Raw genomic sequence first — 19817 nt, 5'->3', positions numbered from 1 at the left:
TGTTCCCCAATGTAGTGTGATCCTGTATATATAGTTGGGGGGTGGGGGGCACAGCCCCCCTCATTGGGGGAGTGTGGGGCATAGCCCCCTACTTACTTTGGTTTTATGGTGTCTGGTTTTGTTTTACATTATTTGGTAAAAGCCAACTAGGTGGGCTGCTACATCCCCCACACCCCCCAATGTGGGGGGCTGCACCCCCCACACACACCCTTAATATATATACTAACACCAGGATCACACAACAGTGAGGAAAAGTACATATACCATTGAACTGCTTTAGAGTACTACTTGTCATTGAAATGAGTTTTAGGTGAAATGAACTTTAGGTGATTTGGTCTTGGTGAAATGAGTTTAGGTGAAATAAGTTTTAGGTGAAGTGATACGTACCCCTTCCAAACTCATGAGCAAGACACTTTGTTTATATGAAATATGACCTACAAATGACAGCTACAACAAAAAAAGTCAGAGAAATATTTCATTTTTCTTAATTGAAGATTTATGTCAGACATTACTTTATTTAAGAGCAAAAAGAATTGATAAAAATTGTGTCTTCATTAGTCTTGACATATACCATGATAGATGTTCTCAATAAATGAAATAATTTCCAGTGTAAAATGGTTACACTGTCCTGTACAGTATCCTTATTATTGCTGTCCATCTTTTCATTCTGTATTATCCGAATTTACCTAGAAATAATCATAATACCCTGAATTAACATTAAAACTGTTAAATTAGCTCTGACTGCTTTATTTCAGGTTCACCTGAAAGCAATTTGCTGACATTCTTAACAGCTAGAGCAAACAGCAATTAGAAAAAGTATGTTGTTGCACTGAGATGATATGGTACAACAACCCTGTCATCACAGTTATATATAGAGGTTCCACTTAATTTCATAAAGCTGCAGTGCAAAGAACCTCAGAGAAAACATTACTATTGTTTATTCCTCATGAAAAGTTGCAGACATCTTCCAGTCATGTTTTATGTGACTATATAAATTTACTACTATATGATTATCTGATCAGTTGCTTATGTGTCAAGAAAGTGCAGATGGTGTTAAAAGCATAAAAACCTCATTACAAGCTTGTCACTAGTAAGTAGGAGGAAAGAAAAATTTGTTGATCAGTCAATGGCATATCTGTACATTTTAAAATATACCAGTGCTTTTATAAAATATAACTGAAATTAGCTGCTGGGCATTTTTTTACTGATATACTAAAAGCAGTCATGTTATAAAGTATCTGTTTTCATTTGGTCATTGTTGTTTAATGCAGGAGATGGTTTGGTCTTCATGCCCTCTGTTCCTCCTTTTGATGTTTCCTGGAAAATCAGCCACGGTGTCCACAATGACAGAATTATCCGTTTATATTCTTGTCTAAAATTCTGATTCAATAGTCCATATATTATTGCATTAAGGCAGCTGTTGAAGTAGGCCATAAAGTAACTTATGATAAATAACCACTCGGGCACCTTTGGTGCTACATCTTCTGGGTTAATGGCAACAGCTAGTCCAATAATGTTCAATGGCGCCCAGCAGACAGCAAAAAGCACAAACACAACAAACATTGTGAGAAAGTTTCTCAGGTCACTCGGTTTCATCCTTGGGTTCACTTCACTTTTAACCCTTCTCCTCACCTGAATCACCAATATCCATATACGAAGGTAACAAAATGTAACAACAGTGATGGGAACAATAAAATGAATCACTACCACTGCAACAGTATAGGCTGAGCTGACCGTTTGGACAAAAGTGCATGAATAAATTCGTGAATCATATTGTAGTGAACCAACAAAAAAATTTGGTATGATTGCCACAACTGTTAAGGTCCAGATGAGGCATAAATAAAGTGATGTGTTGCACCTGCTATACAGTTTATCATAAGCAAGGCTGTGGCAGATGTAGCAGTATCTATTAACGGCAATCCCTGTGATGTTAAATATAGAGCCGATTACACTCAATCCCATCATAAAGCCGCTGATTTTACAATGCATTTCTCCAAGCGACCATCCATTGTGGAACATAGCAAACAGTACCAGAGGATATGGGTAAAAGGCTACCAAAAGATCAGCAAAGGCAAGGCTTACAACAAAAACGTTACCTGTAAAGAAGAAATAAAATTACATTTATTTTTCAAGTACAGAATAACAATGTTAGAAAACATTTTATATATTTACATTGTAATCATCACAATTGTCAGACTTTTTTCTATTATATATAATAAGAGAGGATGAAAAACAATGAAAGCAAATTAACACCAATCAATTCTAAACCAGATGCCTGGCCAGCCAGTTTTATTTTAAATAACCATTATTATTAATTGAGGAGTAGTACCTAGTTAGTTTACTATTTTAAATACTAATATAGACCTTCTAGACAGTTAAGCTAATGAATTTCTTGAGTGTCATTTTATAGAGGAATATGTTAGTGAAGGAAGTTCACAAAAATGCATAAATACTTGATAGAGAATTAAAAAAAAACTAAACATGTATGAGACTGTAATACATCAAAGCAGATGAAATTACTGGAGATTTTAAAAGACAGCTTGCAAGATAGTGCTGTTCATATGACTTTTAGAAGCATAGAAACCATGTTGCAGATGTACTTACATCTGATGCAAGTTGATGATATTCAAGAAAACTGTCCTACTAACAAAATATATTGCATGTTTCATGTGAAACATGCATTCAAAACAAATCCACAAGTTCAGTGTGAAACTAGCAATGAAGCCTTGTACTAGTGAAAGCAGAAAACCATGCAGATGACATGAACAATCTCTTTTGTAGACTGTAACTGACATTAGAGTTACACCCTGTAAGATGACATCACCTGCATAGTTTGATATTATTAGCAGTAGTATATATTGCAAATAGTGTGATTTGTTTTTGCCGTGGTGAAACTAGCATCAATGTCTGCTGGGATATATATTATTGTTTAATGAAAATAATCTTTAATGCTTTTTCCTTAGAGTAACCTTGCTGAAAGTCTATAACTTTTCTCCTGAGTTACAGTGTCCTCAGTGTTAACAATGTTTAGTTGTGGGGTAGTGAAGATACACATTCTTACATAGGACATGTAGTGGAATCTGCCATCTATGAACTAAATTCCTTTTTTTTTCTCCATAGAGGTGCTTTCATTGAAGAGTTATTGTTTGTACCATTCTGCAGGTCTGCAGATTTACATTTCTATCTTTGTGGCAGAGATAAGCAGTTAAATAACAAAGTTAAAAAAGAAGATAACTTTGTTAGATGAATTCTGTTTAACATTCTGAGTATTTATCCTTTATTTTAGTGTGACACAGAAGCAAAGGACAGATCTGCAATTAATATCAGTGCAGATGTGGCTAGACTTGTGTGTTACTGACTCAAATGATGAAAACAGAAGTGGAGGAAAAAACAAAGATGAAAGGGACATTGCCAACTGGGAGAATAGGGAGACAGAGGGATAGGAAAAGGGAGAAACTGAAAAGTGACAGTATAAAACGCAATGAAGAATATGAAGATGGGTGGGATGGAGGTAGGGGATATACATAAAGTATAACCAGAACTAAAATACAACTGGAAATGGAAAGGAGGACTTAAATGGGTCCACAAAAATCAGGGAAGAAAATCTGATAGGTATATATCATGGGAGACATTCTCAGAAATTAAAACAGTAAAGTAATGTTGGTGAATTGTAAACCTTGGATATACCTGAGCAAAAAGAGAGAAGTGTTTAAGAATTTTAGCTCTCACATTATTTCGATATTCCCTTTGATATCATAGTGAAAAGAAAACTGCAAGAGAAAAAGAGTTAGCTATATACAGACACAGAGGAAAAGCAGAAAACCAGTTAGCAGCATTTTGGATAACTGAAGACTACAGGACATCTGAACTGGTTTCATATTTCTACTTGAGTACATAGAATTCTATAATGACTCTGTTGTTACACTAGAGAATGGTCATAAACCACAACTCATTCAGAATTTAGAGGGATGTTGCTGGAAAGGAAGACCCCTTGCTTGCATTAGTGATGGTTTAGAACAAAGGCCAGCTTATATTGTTTATGACCATTTCTAGACTTTATGAATTGGCTGTGGTGTTTATTTGGAAAGGGGAGGGGGTGGGCTAGTTTTTAAATGAATATGAGAAGGATATGGTACAGTGGTCAGTTATATTTGTTGGATAGTTGATTTTTAATCACTGTGTTTAGAGTGTTCAGAGTGGAGGTAGTTGCTACAGCATTAGGTCTAGTTGGTTCTTTGGTTGGTATAATCCATGGGAGATCAAGCTATGCAGGTCGAGGTTGTTGCATCCTAGGAGGTTATTGATAAGGTCAACTAAAATAAAAAAGTGTTTCTTTTCTGAGTGTGATTTAAAAGAAGTTGTGTGATTTTTGTGATGTCTGTTTTTTACCTGAATTTTGTTTAATTTTGAAAAGAAAAACACAAACATATACAGAAGGTATAGCAGTGAGAGAAAATATGGCAATTGGAATCAATCATAAACTTTCAACCATTGTAAAGTATAATAAACTATAAACTAAATGCAAAGAAGTATGTATAAAATATCATCTCAGTAACTCACACAACGCATCTACTTCAGAAAGTACAGGCCAACATGGGAGGACTTTGGCTGACAAAGTTTGCAGATGACTGCAAACACCCAGGTTGACAGTCTTTTGCCTTTCTTCATTTTGCTCACATTAAGAGAAGAAAGAAATTGCCCTTCTACACATTGCCCACCTTCACATGAAGATCTCACATGATTCATTGTATCCCCATTGTTTCACTTATCAGTATCATGATGATGTACAATGCCCCCCCCCCATGTATCTCACCTCCGATCTCATCTGCAGCTGAGGAGACCCCCAGTTCCTCAAAAGGAAAAAAAGAAAGGAAAAAAAAAATCTCAAATATGCTGATGCTGAGAAGAAACTCCTATTCATTCAAGCATACCGTCTGCTCAGAGGTGACATGTGCCTGACACACAAAGGCCATGTCAACCCGGAATTATGGACATGCTCTCCACCTCAAAATCCAAATCCACCAAAACCACTAGGCTGACTCTGTGGATGGGAGAAATCTAGACCTGTGGATGGGAGATCGTAGGTTTAACCTATGAACAATGAGCATTTATGAAATCCGGGGTAGGAATAACCAATAACTCAGAAGTGCATGAACAAAGAGGTTAGATCCAGGTTTACTACCACAGCTGTCCAATAAATACTTCCATTATTGAGGGACACTATAAACTAGACTTGCATCTTTGAAAGACTACATTATATTATCTATGTGTTACCTCAGTAAATTTTCCAAATATTCCACTTTACAAAATTTTGTATTTTTCCATTGTTTTGCACACAAACGTTTGATTACATTAGAGTACCGAGTATGCCTCAAAAATTGACAGAACAACTGGCTTTCACTTGGATAGAACATTGAAAATCCAAAATTCCCATTCTAATATGATGGTCATTCCAAAGATGGCATTAAGTTTTTTAGTGAGAAACTCTCAATAAAATTTAATTTCAGGGCACTCCCAGAACATATGATGATTGTCTATACTCTTCAGTAGACTGAGACAATCTCATTCTAACTTGCCTGTCTGGAGTAAGATACCACACAAAGAAGATTATAAACTGTTGGTCATGATACTTCAGCAACTTCTTGTTGAGCTTTCCCAAGGCACTCCATCTCCAATCTCATTCATCTTCTGGGAGTATAACTCTCTCCTGGAGCTTCCATCTTGGTATCACCTGACACTTAAAGCCAAACAGCTATAATCTCCCACAAATATTTACAAATCAATCCCATTATCCCTACTTTCACATTCTTCCATTTGTGCATTAGTTGTTGAGGTAGTTACCTGTGACCATTTAAGAATCCCATTGTCCTCCATATAGTTTTAGATTTCTCACTAATTGTCTTACATATCTACTGGTGGATCTGGATTATATCTGACAGAACATTACCCCACACCATGAATCCTATTTTCAAACACTCATCAAGAATTTGCTCCTTGTCTCATAGCCTGTAGGATTTTCCTTATTAGCTCTCTTTCTGAACTCTTCTACAGATCATTGTATAAGATAATTCAGACAGAATGCTAGTAGAAAACTTTTTAAATGGAATAGCCCCAGCCCCTGTAGCCATATACTCAGAAATTTGACTACCCTTTACTCTTATGACAGTATTATTGGTGTTAATCTGTGTAGTCATCAGGGCTGGATGTGTTAGGCAAAATGGAATGTTTCAAAACGTGTAAGATGTAAGGTATGATCATGAATTGAATGGTTCTTATCTTACCAGAAATGGAATGGAAGTGGCCCAACTTAGGTAGGAAATTCTGTATTTTGGCCACTAACCCAATAAGATTGGTCTCAGCCATGTCAGTAAAACAGGCTTTAAGTTTCAGTCCTAAATATATTGCTTCTTGGACTACTGGGATAGATCAACTATCCAAATCATATTCTAACTCCCACACTTAACTATGACAGATTCTGGGTGGTTACAAGTGAGCCCGGATACCATTCCAAAGGCATGAAACACATCCAAAACCTTCCCCTGTGCCTCTGATAAATTGGTGCTCACTAACACACAGGCATCTGCAAACATGTGAAAAGCATCAGCTAACATTCAAATTATATTAGGACTTGAGAATTGTTCTCATCTGGTAGGTTAACTTCTCCATAACTTATAAAAAAGCCCCAGAAAAAGTAGACAGCCCTGTCTTGTACCATTTGAGAAGTCTGTTTTGAAGGAATAGTAGGATATTAAGTATATAACTCACAGTGTTCAGCACAAAAGGGAATGGGAGAAGAAATGCAGAAAAAGATGAAATTAGAGCTTGCTATATAAATAAGGTTGCTGAACTGAGACAGGAAAATGTTATTTTTAAGGAAAATTTTAAATACACTATAAGAAAGAAACCTTTGCATCACTGTGCAGTGATACAATGACATTTGTAATTATCAAATATTGCCATGGATGTAATTACTGTGGTAGCCCTGACACCATACTAACTACACAAAGAGAAAACCTAAAGAATGAATTTTTCCAATTTTCCATACATTGATTTTGCATGTCTGAAAAGACTGGAGTCACAAGTCTATTAATTTAGAAAGACACAAAAGTAGTCCACTCTGGCTTTAGAAAACTATTTATAAAATGTATGATATTGTTCATAGTATCTTGCAAGCAGGTTTTCAGTTTCTGGAAGTGTCTCCACCAACTTCATGCTCTACAATCTCGGGCTTTCACAGGAAGTTTTACAAGCAGGCTGTATGCAGTAGTCGGTGATTGCAGGCCTTGACCATGCCTTTGGAAGTTTTACAAGCAGGCTGTACGCAGTAGTCGGTGATTGCAGGCCTTGACCATGCCTTTGGAAGTTTTACAAGCAGGCTGTACGCAGTAGTCGGTGATTGCAGGCCTTGACCATGCCTTTGGTGATTGCAGGCCTTGACCATGCCTTTGGAAGTTTTACAAGCAGGCTGTATGCAGCAGTCGGTGATTGCAGGCCTTGACCATGCCTTTGGAAGTTTTACAAGCAGGCTGTACGCAGTAGTCGGTGATTGCAGGCCTTGACCATGCCTTTCTTGCAACTTAGACTCATTGATCTTTGTCAAGCCCCATGCTTACACCATGCAGTACCTCCAACTGAGTAACTGACTTCCTGAATTCCTGCTGTTTAGCTACAACCTTTTATACAAGCAGTCATTGGCAATCAGCTAAGTAACATATATTCAATTTTCTGGCTTAAGTGCTGAGAGAATTTTCTATACACCTGTCACTTTCTACCTTGACAAGCCATCAACATGTCTGTTAGCTAGTTCATGTCTTAAGGACAATCTATGCTGGAAGGGTTGGAGGAACTTTGCCTAGCTTCCCAACTCTGTATTTATCTGCTTACTCACCCATTTCAAAAGGACATGATCAGCTACCAGCATGAAATACCTTCATAAAAAGTGTTACCTTATAGAATAGAAGATCCTTTTTATTGTTAACACTCTTTCTATATGGCTGAAAATATTTTCTCAACATTGCTTAACTTCCAGCTAATATAGAACACAGGACACTACTCACTTTGAATATCTTGAGACAGAACTGTTGTCAAGCCTACCTCTGATGTGCCTGTACATAATATAAATTCCTTATTAAAATCAAGGGTCAATAAAACTGACTCAGAACATAAAATCCATTTTAGCTTATGAAATGCTGTGTCTGCTTCAAGAGTCCATTGCAAATTTACAGAAACATTAACTTTATGAGATGTGTCAAAGGATGAACAATAGCTTTACAATTAGGTACACATTTTCTATAGTATCCCCTAGGCCAGATGATAGCATTATATTTTGAAGTAGACCATCGGGGGTTACAAAGGCAGCTTTTTCTTTGGCAGGAGGGGTAAGTGGTGTCTCGGTATTCTTTTCTTCTTCAAGTCTAGTGTTGTCACGTAGTTAACGGGTAATCAATCAGCTTATCATTTGTGGGCATGGGATAGCTATCAAACTTTGAAATGCTATTCAGTTTTCAAATGTCATTACAGATTATGATCCTTCCATCAGGCTTAGGTGCTAGTGCTACTGGGCTGCTACATTCACTTTGTGACTCTTCTATCAGTCCTAGATGGAGCATCTTCACTTACTATTTCTGTGAGGTCTCAGTCAAAACTGTCACTCAAGATGTTGTCTCTGTGTTATGTTCTATAACTTTTCTCAGGCATTTCTGAGAACATTCCTTTATTTCTCAGCAGAAATTATCTTTTTTTCTTTCTTAAGTACTTTTGCTAGGTTTTCTTTTAATTATACTTTAAGTAGAAATTATCTGGTCTCTCCTGTATGGACTTCAGCTTTCAAGCTAACCATAGAACTTTCCACTTCTTTCCATGGTTTTAATATATTGTTATAATTTTGCACTGTCTTTCTCTTTCCTGAACATCTAACCTTACAGCGTTTTACATTTACTCTTCCAATCACTTTGAATGACTCTTGGCACTTGGCTAAATATGTGTCCTTAATGGAAGGCACTAATATTAATACCCGATATCCTGGGTTGAATTCTCTAAGCTGTGCAATTCTTCTTTGTTGCTATATTTCCTGGACATTCTGCATGTGTCCATTTACTGTGTGCATAACTGACTTTACTCTGCATTGCAAACTAACATACTGTTCTAGCACACATTTAAATGATGTTTTCTCTTCCTCCCAAGTTTATTTAAAAATGTCAAGTAATCCTCTGGGAATTCAAATTGAGTAAATCAATTTGAAGCTTTGAGCATTTCTCTTACAGCAAATGAGAAGTAGGGAAATGAATGGTCCGAGTTCTTGCCACTGTGTTAATATAATTTCTTAACATGGATTTTAGTGTTTTATTGAACCTGATGCAATGTCCTTGACTAAAAAAGGAAGTGCCTTAGTCAGTAGATATCTCCTTAGAGATATCCAGGCTGGAAAATAATGTCAATTCTGTGACAATATATGTAGCATTTACTTTCTGCGATGACACTGCTTTTGGGAATTTTGTAGCATAGTCCATTATTGGTATACCTGATACCCATTGGTCAACTTTACTAGTGACTCCGCAGTGCCCAAAACAATCAATTCAAATGGTAACACTATAACAGGCTTTGGGAAATCCACAGTGTTGTGCAGTTTTCTGGTATTCTGGACAAGAACTATGCAAGTTTCTATCTATTTCCTTATGCCTGACCAATTTGGCTAGTAATTTTGCCTTATTTTTTAAATCCCCAGGTTACCTGCTATCACTGGACTATGGGTGGGTTAGTTTCATTACCAGCATCCTATAAGGTTTTAACATTAGCAATCAATGCAGAATGTCCTTCCTGTCCTTACTTACTCTATAGTAGAGGTCATAGTTCAAATAAAAATAAATGTAAAAAGTATTGAGAATGTCCTGTTCACCCTACTCTTCTACATTCAGAGTTATATTCTCACTTGCCCCCTTAAAGTATCCTCTTCCCTTTTTGCAATGTTTATGTGGCTTATCTGTGAGTCTACTAACTCTGGGGTTACTTTCTTCATCATCTTTGAGTTGGAAGAAACAGTATCCTCTCCCAATCAAACACAGTGGTTCTTCTACCTCATCGTGCATAAAACAAGAATCTCCTTCTAGTTTGACTTATCTGCTGTTTGTACATGCCTCTTAAGCATTATTATTTATTTTCTTTAGGCTGCTTTCCCTGTCTAGTAATGTTAATGAACCCCACATTCAGACTTTCTTTTCCTTCTGTAGGTTGATCTCCTATGATATCTTAGAATAAAAGCTATCTTCAGTTCTGTCCCTTCCTCTCTTACAGATGTTTGTTGCCAAGAGTCTGCCTGTACTTGAGTTTTCTGTTTGACACTAAGAAATGGGATAAGAATTCTGCATTTATTTACCTCTAGTCATCTTCAGTATTTGTTTTTGCTCTGATGCTTGCCTCTTAAGTGTCCTACTTGTTTTAGGATTGTAGGATGACAGGAAGCTAGTAGGCTATTGTTACTGAGGTGCTTACAAGCCCAGCCAAGAATTTAGCCCATGTTCTGATAAGTCAGAACCCGATGCATCTGTCTAGCAGGGACACAGGCAAAATTCCAGGGGTGTATTTTCTGTTTCCCCATCCAGTTATTCAGGTTGCACTTAAAAAGGGTTAATGAGGTACTCTGTTTGACATGGGGAGAGAGAGCCTATTCCACTGAAGGGGGAGTCTCTGGGACACAAATCTGTCCCACCAACAACTCCTATTCATGTCACAGACAAGGTTGAGGTCATGCATGCAGGTTACTTGAGTGGAGCTTGACTTGCGGATATGCAGCAGTCCCATCAAGGTGGGGTCTGACATTGCTTTGTATGTCAGGCAGAGGTCACCTCTGAGGAATCTGTATGAGACTGAGTAGAGGGACAGGGCTTTTAGCCTATCTGTGAAGGGTAGATGTTTGAGGCCCTGGATTATCCTGGTGAGGAAGCTCTGTGGTCTCTCCAGCTGCTGCATGTGCTTTATGAGGTACATGTCAAAAGGGATATTGTACTCAATAATGGGTCTTGTAAGGGAAGAATACAGGGATGTTATGACCTCCTTGTCCTTGGATGAGATAATCTTCCTAATAAGGTGGGCAATGTAGAAAGCTTTCCATACAACAGAAGCAATATGGCAGTCAAACGTCAGTTTGCTATCAACCAGGTGCCCAAGTCCCTTACAAGTGATTGTGTACTTAAGGCCTTGTTATTAATGCAATAATTTTTTTTTGTTACTATCTTTTCTGTTTCTGTTCACTTTTTGCTTTTTTTGCAGACTTCTGTCTCATACATATTCTTAATCTTACCTCCAAGTCTTCCGGAGGTTCATCTTCATTTCCTGTACTGGCATCACATATAGTTTATATTTCTGTTGCTGTATCACTAGGACAGGTTTCTGTTCAAACACTGGATCCTTTTTACTGTCAAATCAGAACCAGATTCTAGCCCCCTTTCTTGCTTCTTTGCTATCTTATTTCACTTGATTTTGACTTGGCACCTCTGTTTGAGTGGCACAGCCACCCCTCCTATTCTTGTATTGAATGGTCATATTATTCTGTTGTCTTATCTCTTTTTTATTAGGGTTACTTTCTTCATCAACCTTGAGTTGGAAGATAGAATGTCCTCTCCCAAAATCAGTAGCACTTCTTCTAAGTTGTCATATATTTTTAAACAAAAATCTCCTCCTGTTTTAACTTTTCTGCTGTCTGTGCATGTATCTTAAGAGGTTTTTCTTTAGGCTGCTTTCTGCTTTTCTGTCTCTAGTAACATTAGTGGACTGCCCAAAGGTTGAGTTGTGCGTGTGGATTCTGCCTAGTTCAACATTTTCCACAGTGCTTTAAAGTGAGGGAAATCTATGACGTTATGTGTCAGGAGTACAAGGATGTAACACTTTTACTAGAACTCTTTGAATTTCTATATGTCTAGGAGACATGCCGATTTATCACCACAAATGCATACTACCTACCATTTTTTGATTGTTACTAATATTATGCTTGGATATTAATGATATCCTGAAGAGGCCAGTAATGCTTCTAGAGTCTAACAAGGCCTGCACCTCTTGATTAATCCCCTTCCAAATTAATGCACATTATAGTAGCTTGGTTATATTCAAAGAGTGGACTTATTAATTATTTTACAAAGTGATGAGTTATTTCATGCCTCGAGGATCTAAAAATTAGCTTATGAATTTATTTTTTTTTGTATTTAAAAATTAGAGTAATGGACTTGAAACGTAAGCTTTTATATGTCTTCAGTATATCTTCATATCCACATTTCTCATTTTGTCAGCTACTACTAGGTTATGGTTATCCAGGGTGGTCTACTCCCCTGCCTTTTTTTTTGGCCAGATATCACAACACTGTGTTTATTAACATTAAATCAAAGATCATCAATCTATTTCTACTGACTGATTCCTTTTAGATACTGGTTAATAGCCAATGTTTATTGTAGTGTTCACTGTTGCAGCAGTGCTTAGTTTAAGGGCGTGTGCAACAGATGGTCCAATGTCAGGTATAACTCCCACGGCTTTTACCCATACCCCTCCAGGGTGAGGGATGCCTTTCCCCTTGTACATCAGCATCATTGTGGTACAAAAGGGATGCTCACTCATGTCATTTTCAGCTCTTTCTTGATGTAGTACAAGAAAGTGAGAGTTATCAGTAGAGATAAATACTGAGTGTCATCAGTCTGTTCACCCCAGTTCCAAGAGCAGATTTAGGCACACTTGTAAGGGAAAAAAGACTTTCATTTTCGTTTCTTTTGCCTATTGCTTTTTCGTAGATCAAGAGTTTTTCTATGAGTCAGAGTAGATGGCAATTTCTAAGGTGAGTAAGTACATATCTTGTGGAAAGCAAATCCCTTATAAGGACTTTCAGATTTAGTGTATGTTTGGTTTATGGGTAGTGCATTACACTGACCTGCTCTTGTTGTATTAAATTAAAAAAAAGGCCATCAGGCAAGTAAAATCATCTCTCCAGGACTACAAACCAGAAAAGGTAACGTACCTTGTCCAGGACTGCCATATTGTTTGCCAAGTTGTTTCAGGGTGCCCCACTTAAAAAACATAAAATGATGCACCAGGGAGACAGGGATACTGGAAGGTAAATGACATATCCAAGGCCTCCCTAAGCTTGAAGGCATTAAGTCTGGTGCATTACCTTTTCAGCCTCCAACCCTTATGCTTACATGGACCCTTGATACCCCTCAGAGGCCACCACACTCTTAGAGGAAAGTTTGTCCTCCTGGGATGAAGACCTTTAGCAATTGATTGATTCAGCTGTCTCCCTGTGAACTTCTGTTTCTCTTACTCCTATTATGATAACTGATGGACAGCTTATAATATCTTGTGTTTTGGTATATAAAGATTTTCACATTTCAAAAATCAAAGTCCTCACTATCTCCTCATGTCTGGAGACTACTAAGAGGGCCATTACTCCAAAAATGAATGCCAAGAAATACAAACATCAGACATCCATTATTTTTACTTGGTATGAGCTGAATTGGTCCATCTCACTCTACCCTCCCAAACTGCGTCCTGAGACTGAATGAATTGGCTCAAGGCCATATGACTTTTCTTAAGAACATCCAACTACCATAACAGCAATTATCAGTGTCTGGCAATTCAAGATTAAAAATGCAAAGGAGAATCAGAATTCTCCATTTCTGAGGTAGATGAACTTCCTTGTGTGGAGTAAATGTCTTCCATTCTGTCTTGCTGTAAGACACTGAAGACACCTTATCCTCTGCCTCCCTCTCGGGTGATTTCTCATTTGGGGATACCCTTAGTAGAATAAAAGACTTCTTCAAGTGGGAAGCTATGGATTACTCATGCTCATAAATGGAATAAAAAGCTTCTAAGTTTACCAGAGAGACAAAACCCATAGCTATTCTTTCAATAATTCCAGCCTTGGAAGATGCAGTCATCTGTGCATACTTGGAACTGGATTCCAAATGCTCTGCTCCCATGAATCCCAACTCTTTTGCAGGGTTGTGTATTAATGTAAGCATTTATGTAAGAACCCAATTGCAGATCCAGCCATGGTGTCCATGGAGTCAAGCAGGGGGTCTCTAATCAACTAGTTGCATTTGTAGTAACAATTAGATGATTTTATAATGTTTTAAATATGAATTTGCTAGATATTGTATGTATATATACAGTTAGATTTTCAGTGGTTAGAATTGTTTGAACTGTAATTTTAGGTATGCTTTCTGTCCTGATTGGTGGTTGGGGAAATTGTTAACTGGCAGTAAAATTTAAATAACTGGCCTTGAATAAATGATTTTTAGTCTGAAGAAGTCTTGCTAATAGCGAGACAAAAAGTGCTTCACGTTAACTAAACTGGTGTTCTTGGTTATTTTGGCCATATTTTCAGCGGTTCATTCTTGAACAGTGCAGTGTTTCGGTGTTCACCAGCCTTCTTGTTTTGGTTTGTACATCTTATTTGCTGTTCAGAGATATAGGACAAGGCCATGACAGGAAAATTGATGTTGTTATTCAACCTCTTTTCCCAGGTTGGTGAATTCTATATCAAATGTGGCTATAAGTCAGTAGATGCATTATACAGGGTGGCAACAATGGGGGTCAGTCATTAAGGGACATGCCTAGTTCAGGACACAGCCCTTGTCAGATCATGTGAAAGCACTTTTTCTTAATACACCACTAGAAAGGGAACTGTTTTCTGGACAACTGCCTGAACAAATGTATAAGAAGATGGAGAAAAAGAGGAAAGCAAAGCAGAAACATTTATTTCACCCCCCCCCCCTAGTCACATATAGTAGAAGTCACCCCACTAAAAGCTGGTCTTTTCACTGGAGACAAGTCAAGAGTAAACAGACAAAATACAAGAAAAAACAGTACAAAAGAAAACAACTCTTTGACCCTCCTTCGCTTCATATCCCACCAACATCCCTCCCTTCACTATCACCTCCTAAAAATATCCATACAAAAATGTCTGTGGTTATATGGTTATTTGTAAAGTGAGTTGAAGGAAATCATGAGTTGAAGGAAATCACTTATCATTCTCAGTCTTATGCATTTTGAGAAACAGTTAAAAAAATCAGTGATATATTGTATCTTCCTAATACAAAAACAACAAAGATAATCAATCCCATGCTACTGCGGAGGGGTGCTACAGAGAGATAGTGTTTTGGAGCAGGAAGAGTGCACAGGGTTTCCTTCAAGAGTCTTTCTAGTCCCAAGAAAAGTTGACCATTGGAGACATAACTTAGACTTCTCAAGGCTAAACAAGCTTGCTCTTCTAGTGCAGATAAAGCTCAGTCTAGGGAATCCCATTCAGGCTAGAGCTGGGCACTCCCACACAATCACTACAGACACCTCAGATGTGATTTGGGGGGCTCATTTAGAGGAGCTGAGAATTCATGACACTTGGAACAAAGCCTAAAGGAAAAAAGCAGTAACATCAACAAGATCATAGCTGTACTCTTAGTCATAGAAGCTTTTAAACAAAGCTAGAAGTCAGGAATCCTGCATAGCCACATGGGCAACGCTGCATTGATGTACATAAACAACAAGTGGGTAAGGAGTGAACCACTCTTTCCTCCTGTGCAGGGTCTCCTCCTTGGTGCAGGAGTAAGGCTTGACCATCAAAACATTTTACTTTCCTTGTCAAGGGAATTCATTGGCAGAGTAGTTCATTTGAGCATAACAGAAGCAGACCCTCACAAATGGATGCTGAACGGGGACATATTTCCAGATTTGCTTCTCAGATGGGGTGAGGATACTATTTATTTCCTTTTGGTCAGAGAATGTAGTATTATTGTGGACTAGCACTGAACACTACTGGATGTTAGTTCTTAACCTTCTAACATAGTTAAAGAAAGATTTGCACTTATTTTTGGTTTTAGTGGCTATTTTAAGTTCATACTCCACTTTGAGCTTCCTAATGGTCCCATAAGCTCTTTGTTAGTATGCTTCAGTGTGCTGTTAAGATAAGCAGAATGAGACCAAGCTTTCATTAAAATCACTACCTGTCTAAACCTGGTCATCTGTAAACAAAGCCAATGGTCAGTAGTATAAGTCCCTCTCTTTTAGTACCTCTCTCTCTCTTCACATTCATTAATAAGGTTTGTAGGATATCTTGTGTCCCTCGTCTTGTTTTACAATTGAAGACGAACAGGTGGGGTAGTTCGTTTATATGCTTTATTACATAGAAACACATCAGAATGGATAGCAACAGTACAAAATATAAACAAACTAATTAACTGACAGACTACACAGACATGCATGCTTACATCTCAACATCTAACTATATAATGGCAGTCAGGCTTGCACATGCACAGTATTTATACACTTGTGCAAGCCCCTAGAAAGCTTCTTAAATTTATACATACATATTGATCTACATTCTCCTCTTTAATGAATTGCACACAATATAATGACATTTGAAAAGAAACATGCAATTGTACAGGCAATAAGAAATAAACACAACATTCATGTCCAAGTTGTCATTTATCTGGAACATGGTCTGGAAATGCGATCTGATCTAGTCATATAGCAATCAGAACTGGGTTTACTAACAGGGACAGTCATCGGTGAACAACTTGCTTCAGGAGTTTCAGGATTCTCCTCAGGAACACAGATGAACTAGAACTAGAACATCCTCTAAAGCTAGAATGCTGACTAACACATTCTGAAATATAGTCTTTCTCACAGGTATTATACTGCAATACAGGTGTGGACATCGGGACCAAATATTCACAATTCCACCCAAATTCTACTTCTTGTGATTCCACAATATGCGATCTTCGCTCTGCACATATACTTTTCATGACACCAATCCAATCAAAACCTTTGGATGTCTGCATCCTCACTATCTCCCCTTCTCGTAATGGATTGAGCAGTTTGTTGTTCTTATCATAATAGGACTTCTGGGATAAGCATTTCTTTAACAGATGGGCATTCACTGACCTGTTGTTCTTGACACATGGAACCAATAATGTACTACTAATTGGCAGCGAGGTTCTGGTTTGTCTTGACAGAAGCCTCTATGCAGGTGAACCAAGATGTTTATCATGAGGAGCATTTCTGAGATTCAAGAGATTCAAGAAAAAATCACTATTGTCTCATTTCGACTTCTGTAGTAATAGTTTTACACTCAAACTGCACGTTCTGCCAAACCATTTGATTGCAGGTACTCAGGCCTACTTGTAACATGAGTAAAGTCCCACTCTTGAGGAAATCTTTTGAACTGTTGGCTTGGAAACTGTGTAACATTGTCAGAAATAACTTTGTGTGGGCTACCATGGACTGCAAAATGATGGTTCATCTTAGTAATGACAGTACTGGATGCTAGATTAAGAAGTAGATCAGTCTTGAACCAATATGAATAAGAGTCTAATAACACCAAGTAATGTTGACCATTCCATCTGAAAATGCCTGTAGCTACTGTGACCAAGGTAGTTCAGGGATCTGGTTTAGTTGAAGTTCTTTCTGTTGATTTGGCTTATTACTATTATATACAGAACAAGATGAAAGTACTCTGTCAATATCCTGTGACACAGAAGGCCAAAATACTCTCACCCTTCTTTTAGCAGAATCAGTTCTTGGGTGGCCATAACGCAAGATGGTAATATACTCTTGTTCCAAGGATTTTGGAACAATCACATTTGGACCTTTCATGATAATACTATTGTCAAACAAAATCTCATCTCTGTAAGGAAAATATGGTTGCACTTCAACTGGTAAACAAAATTACTTTGATGGCCATCCTCGACTGATAAAGTGGTTGAGCTTCTGAAGTATTGGATTTGTAGCTGTATGACTTCTAAGCTCATCAAGATGTGTGGGAGAAAGATTTCTCACTTCCATGACTTCAAAATCAAGCTTCTCATTTTCATGCTGTTCAGTGGTATTTCTGGGCGATCTGGACAAAGTATCAGCAAGATAAAGAAGTTTGCCTTTTCTGTAGACAAGTTTGAAATTATACTTTTGCAATTTGAGCATCATGCATTGCAATCTGGCTGGAGCTGTATGCATAGGCTTTCTCAAAATAGTATCTAGAGTTTGGTGATCTTTTTCAGTCTGGATAGGTCTACCATAAATGTAATCATGGAACTTTGAATGTGCAAACACAATTGCCAAGAGTTCTTTCTCTATCTGTGCATACTGAATTTTAGTTTGCATTAGAGTTCTGGACGCATGGGCTACTGGTCTAACCTCTTGAACAATGACTGCACCAAGACCAAATTTCAAAGCATCACAAGAAAGAGTTATTGGTTTGTGAACATCATAGTATCTGAGAGTCAGTAGACTGGCAATTCTCTGTTTCAGGACATGAAATGCCCTCTGGTGTTGTTCTGACTGTGACCAAGATAATCTTTGCATGTCAGCTCTCTAAGTGCTGCTGAAAGTTGGCTCAAGTCTGGAATGAACTTGCCTATTTAGTTAACCATACCAAGAAAATGGTGTAGGGCTTGAACATTGTCTGGAGCTGACATATCAAGAATTGCTGTTTGCTTGGAAGGATCTGGTTGTAAGCCTGAACTGGTAAAGAAATGACCAACATAAGTAACTTCTCATAGACTGAATTTGCACTTTTGAGGATTCAGTTTAAGATTCACTTCACGTGTTCTTTCCAGAACTTTTTTGAGGTTTCTGTCTTGCTCGGCTTCATCATTACCTCCTACTAGAATATCATCTACTATAATAGCACGCAGATACCCAGAAAAAAATGTTGTTTCATTGCATGCTGGAAGACTTCACTGGCAGAATTTATCCAAAATGTCATTCTCAAAAGTTTGTACCTGCCAAAAGGAGTACTGAAAGTAGTTAGCAGTGAAGACTGTCAGTCAAGCAAAATTTGCCAAAAAATGAACTCTTTGCATCTAAGACAGAAAAAACAGTAGCATTTGGCATAAAAACAGTGATTTCCTTGACTGTACACATTGGATGATGAGGTATTTTCAGTGGTTTGTTCAAATCTCATGGATCAATATATATTCTGATATTATCTGAGCTTCTCTTATGAGCAACAACCATGGAAGATTCTCATTCAGTTGATTCATTTACTGGACAAATCATACCTTACTGCACCATTTTATCTAGCTCAGCCTTGACTCTGTTCTATATAGCTATTGGAAATTTCTGAGCTGGTCTGACAACTGGGCTGACCTCTGGGTCTAACTTCATGGAGTGCACAACTGTTAGTTTGCTTAATTTGTCTTTGAAAAGATCAGCACATGTAGAAAAAAATAGACTGGGTGCAGTTAGAACAATGGTCTTTCAAGCTAACATGATGGACTTCTTTATTAAATGAATGTAGTCCCATTTTCAAACTGTCTCTGAAGCCTAATAATGATTGTACGTGCCTTTTGACTATGTAAAACTGCAATTCATAGCTATTCCCAGCAGAGTAACATGAAAGCACTACAGAACCTTTGGTCTGAATTTCTTCACCACCGTAAGCAACAAGCTTCGCACACTTTGCCACAAAGCTTGATTTGGTCTTCTCACCAGCACATAGTCTAACAAATATTTCTGCTGGCATAACATTGCACTTTGAACCTGTGTCAACTTTGAGCTCTATGGGTCTTCCATTTATTCAAACAGTACAAAATACTTCATTCTTTGCCCATAAATCTACTGCATTGACTATTTCATTAAGCACAGACACACCATTAACATAAAAAGTAGGGTCACAGCTTTCTATTTTATCAACTTGTCTCTTTGAACATTCTCTTTTAATAAAAGAATACCCCTTATTTGATTTACAAAACATTTTGAAATGATTCTACTTACTGCATTTGTGGCATTGATGAGCTAAAGCTAATCACTTTTCTCTTTTGGGTTTGTGATTTGCACCACAGTTA

General features: G+C 37.7%; 1 protein-coding gene across 1 annotated transcript in view; it reads right to left on the bottom strand.

The window, feature by feature from the left end:
• Nucleotides 1-555: 555 nt before the first annotated feature.
• The window catches only part of MTNR1B (melatonin receptor 1B), a 34662-nt gene continuing 15400 nt past the window's right edge, over nt 556-19817 (bottom strand). The window contains exon 3 of the mRNA XM_044071822.1: nt 556-2096. Coding sequence (XP_043927757.1) covers nt 1228-2096 — 869 coding nt within the window. The 3' untranslated portion in view covers nt 556-1227. The remainder of the gene's footprint in view (nt 2097-19817) is intronic.

The sequence above is a fragment of the Protopterus annectens genome, chromosome 5.part0 (genome assembly GCF_019279795.1).
Source record: "Protopterus annectens isolate FY-2018-M chromosome 5.part0, PAN1.0, whole genome shotgun sequence".
NCBI classification, from domain to species: domain Eukaryota; kingdom Metazoa; phylum Chordata; order Ceratodontiformes; family Protopteridae; genus Protopterus; species Protopterus annectens.
This window is presented reverse-complemented; position numbering and strand designations above follow the sequence as displayed.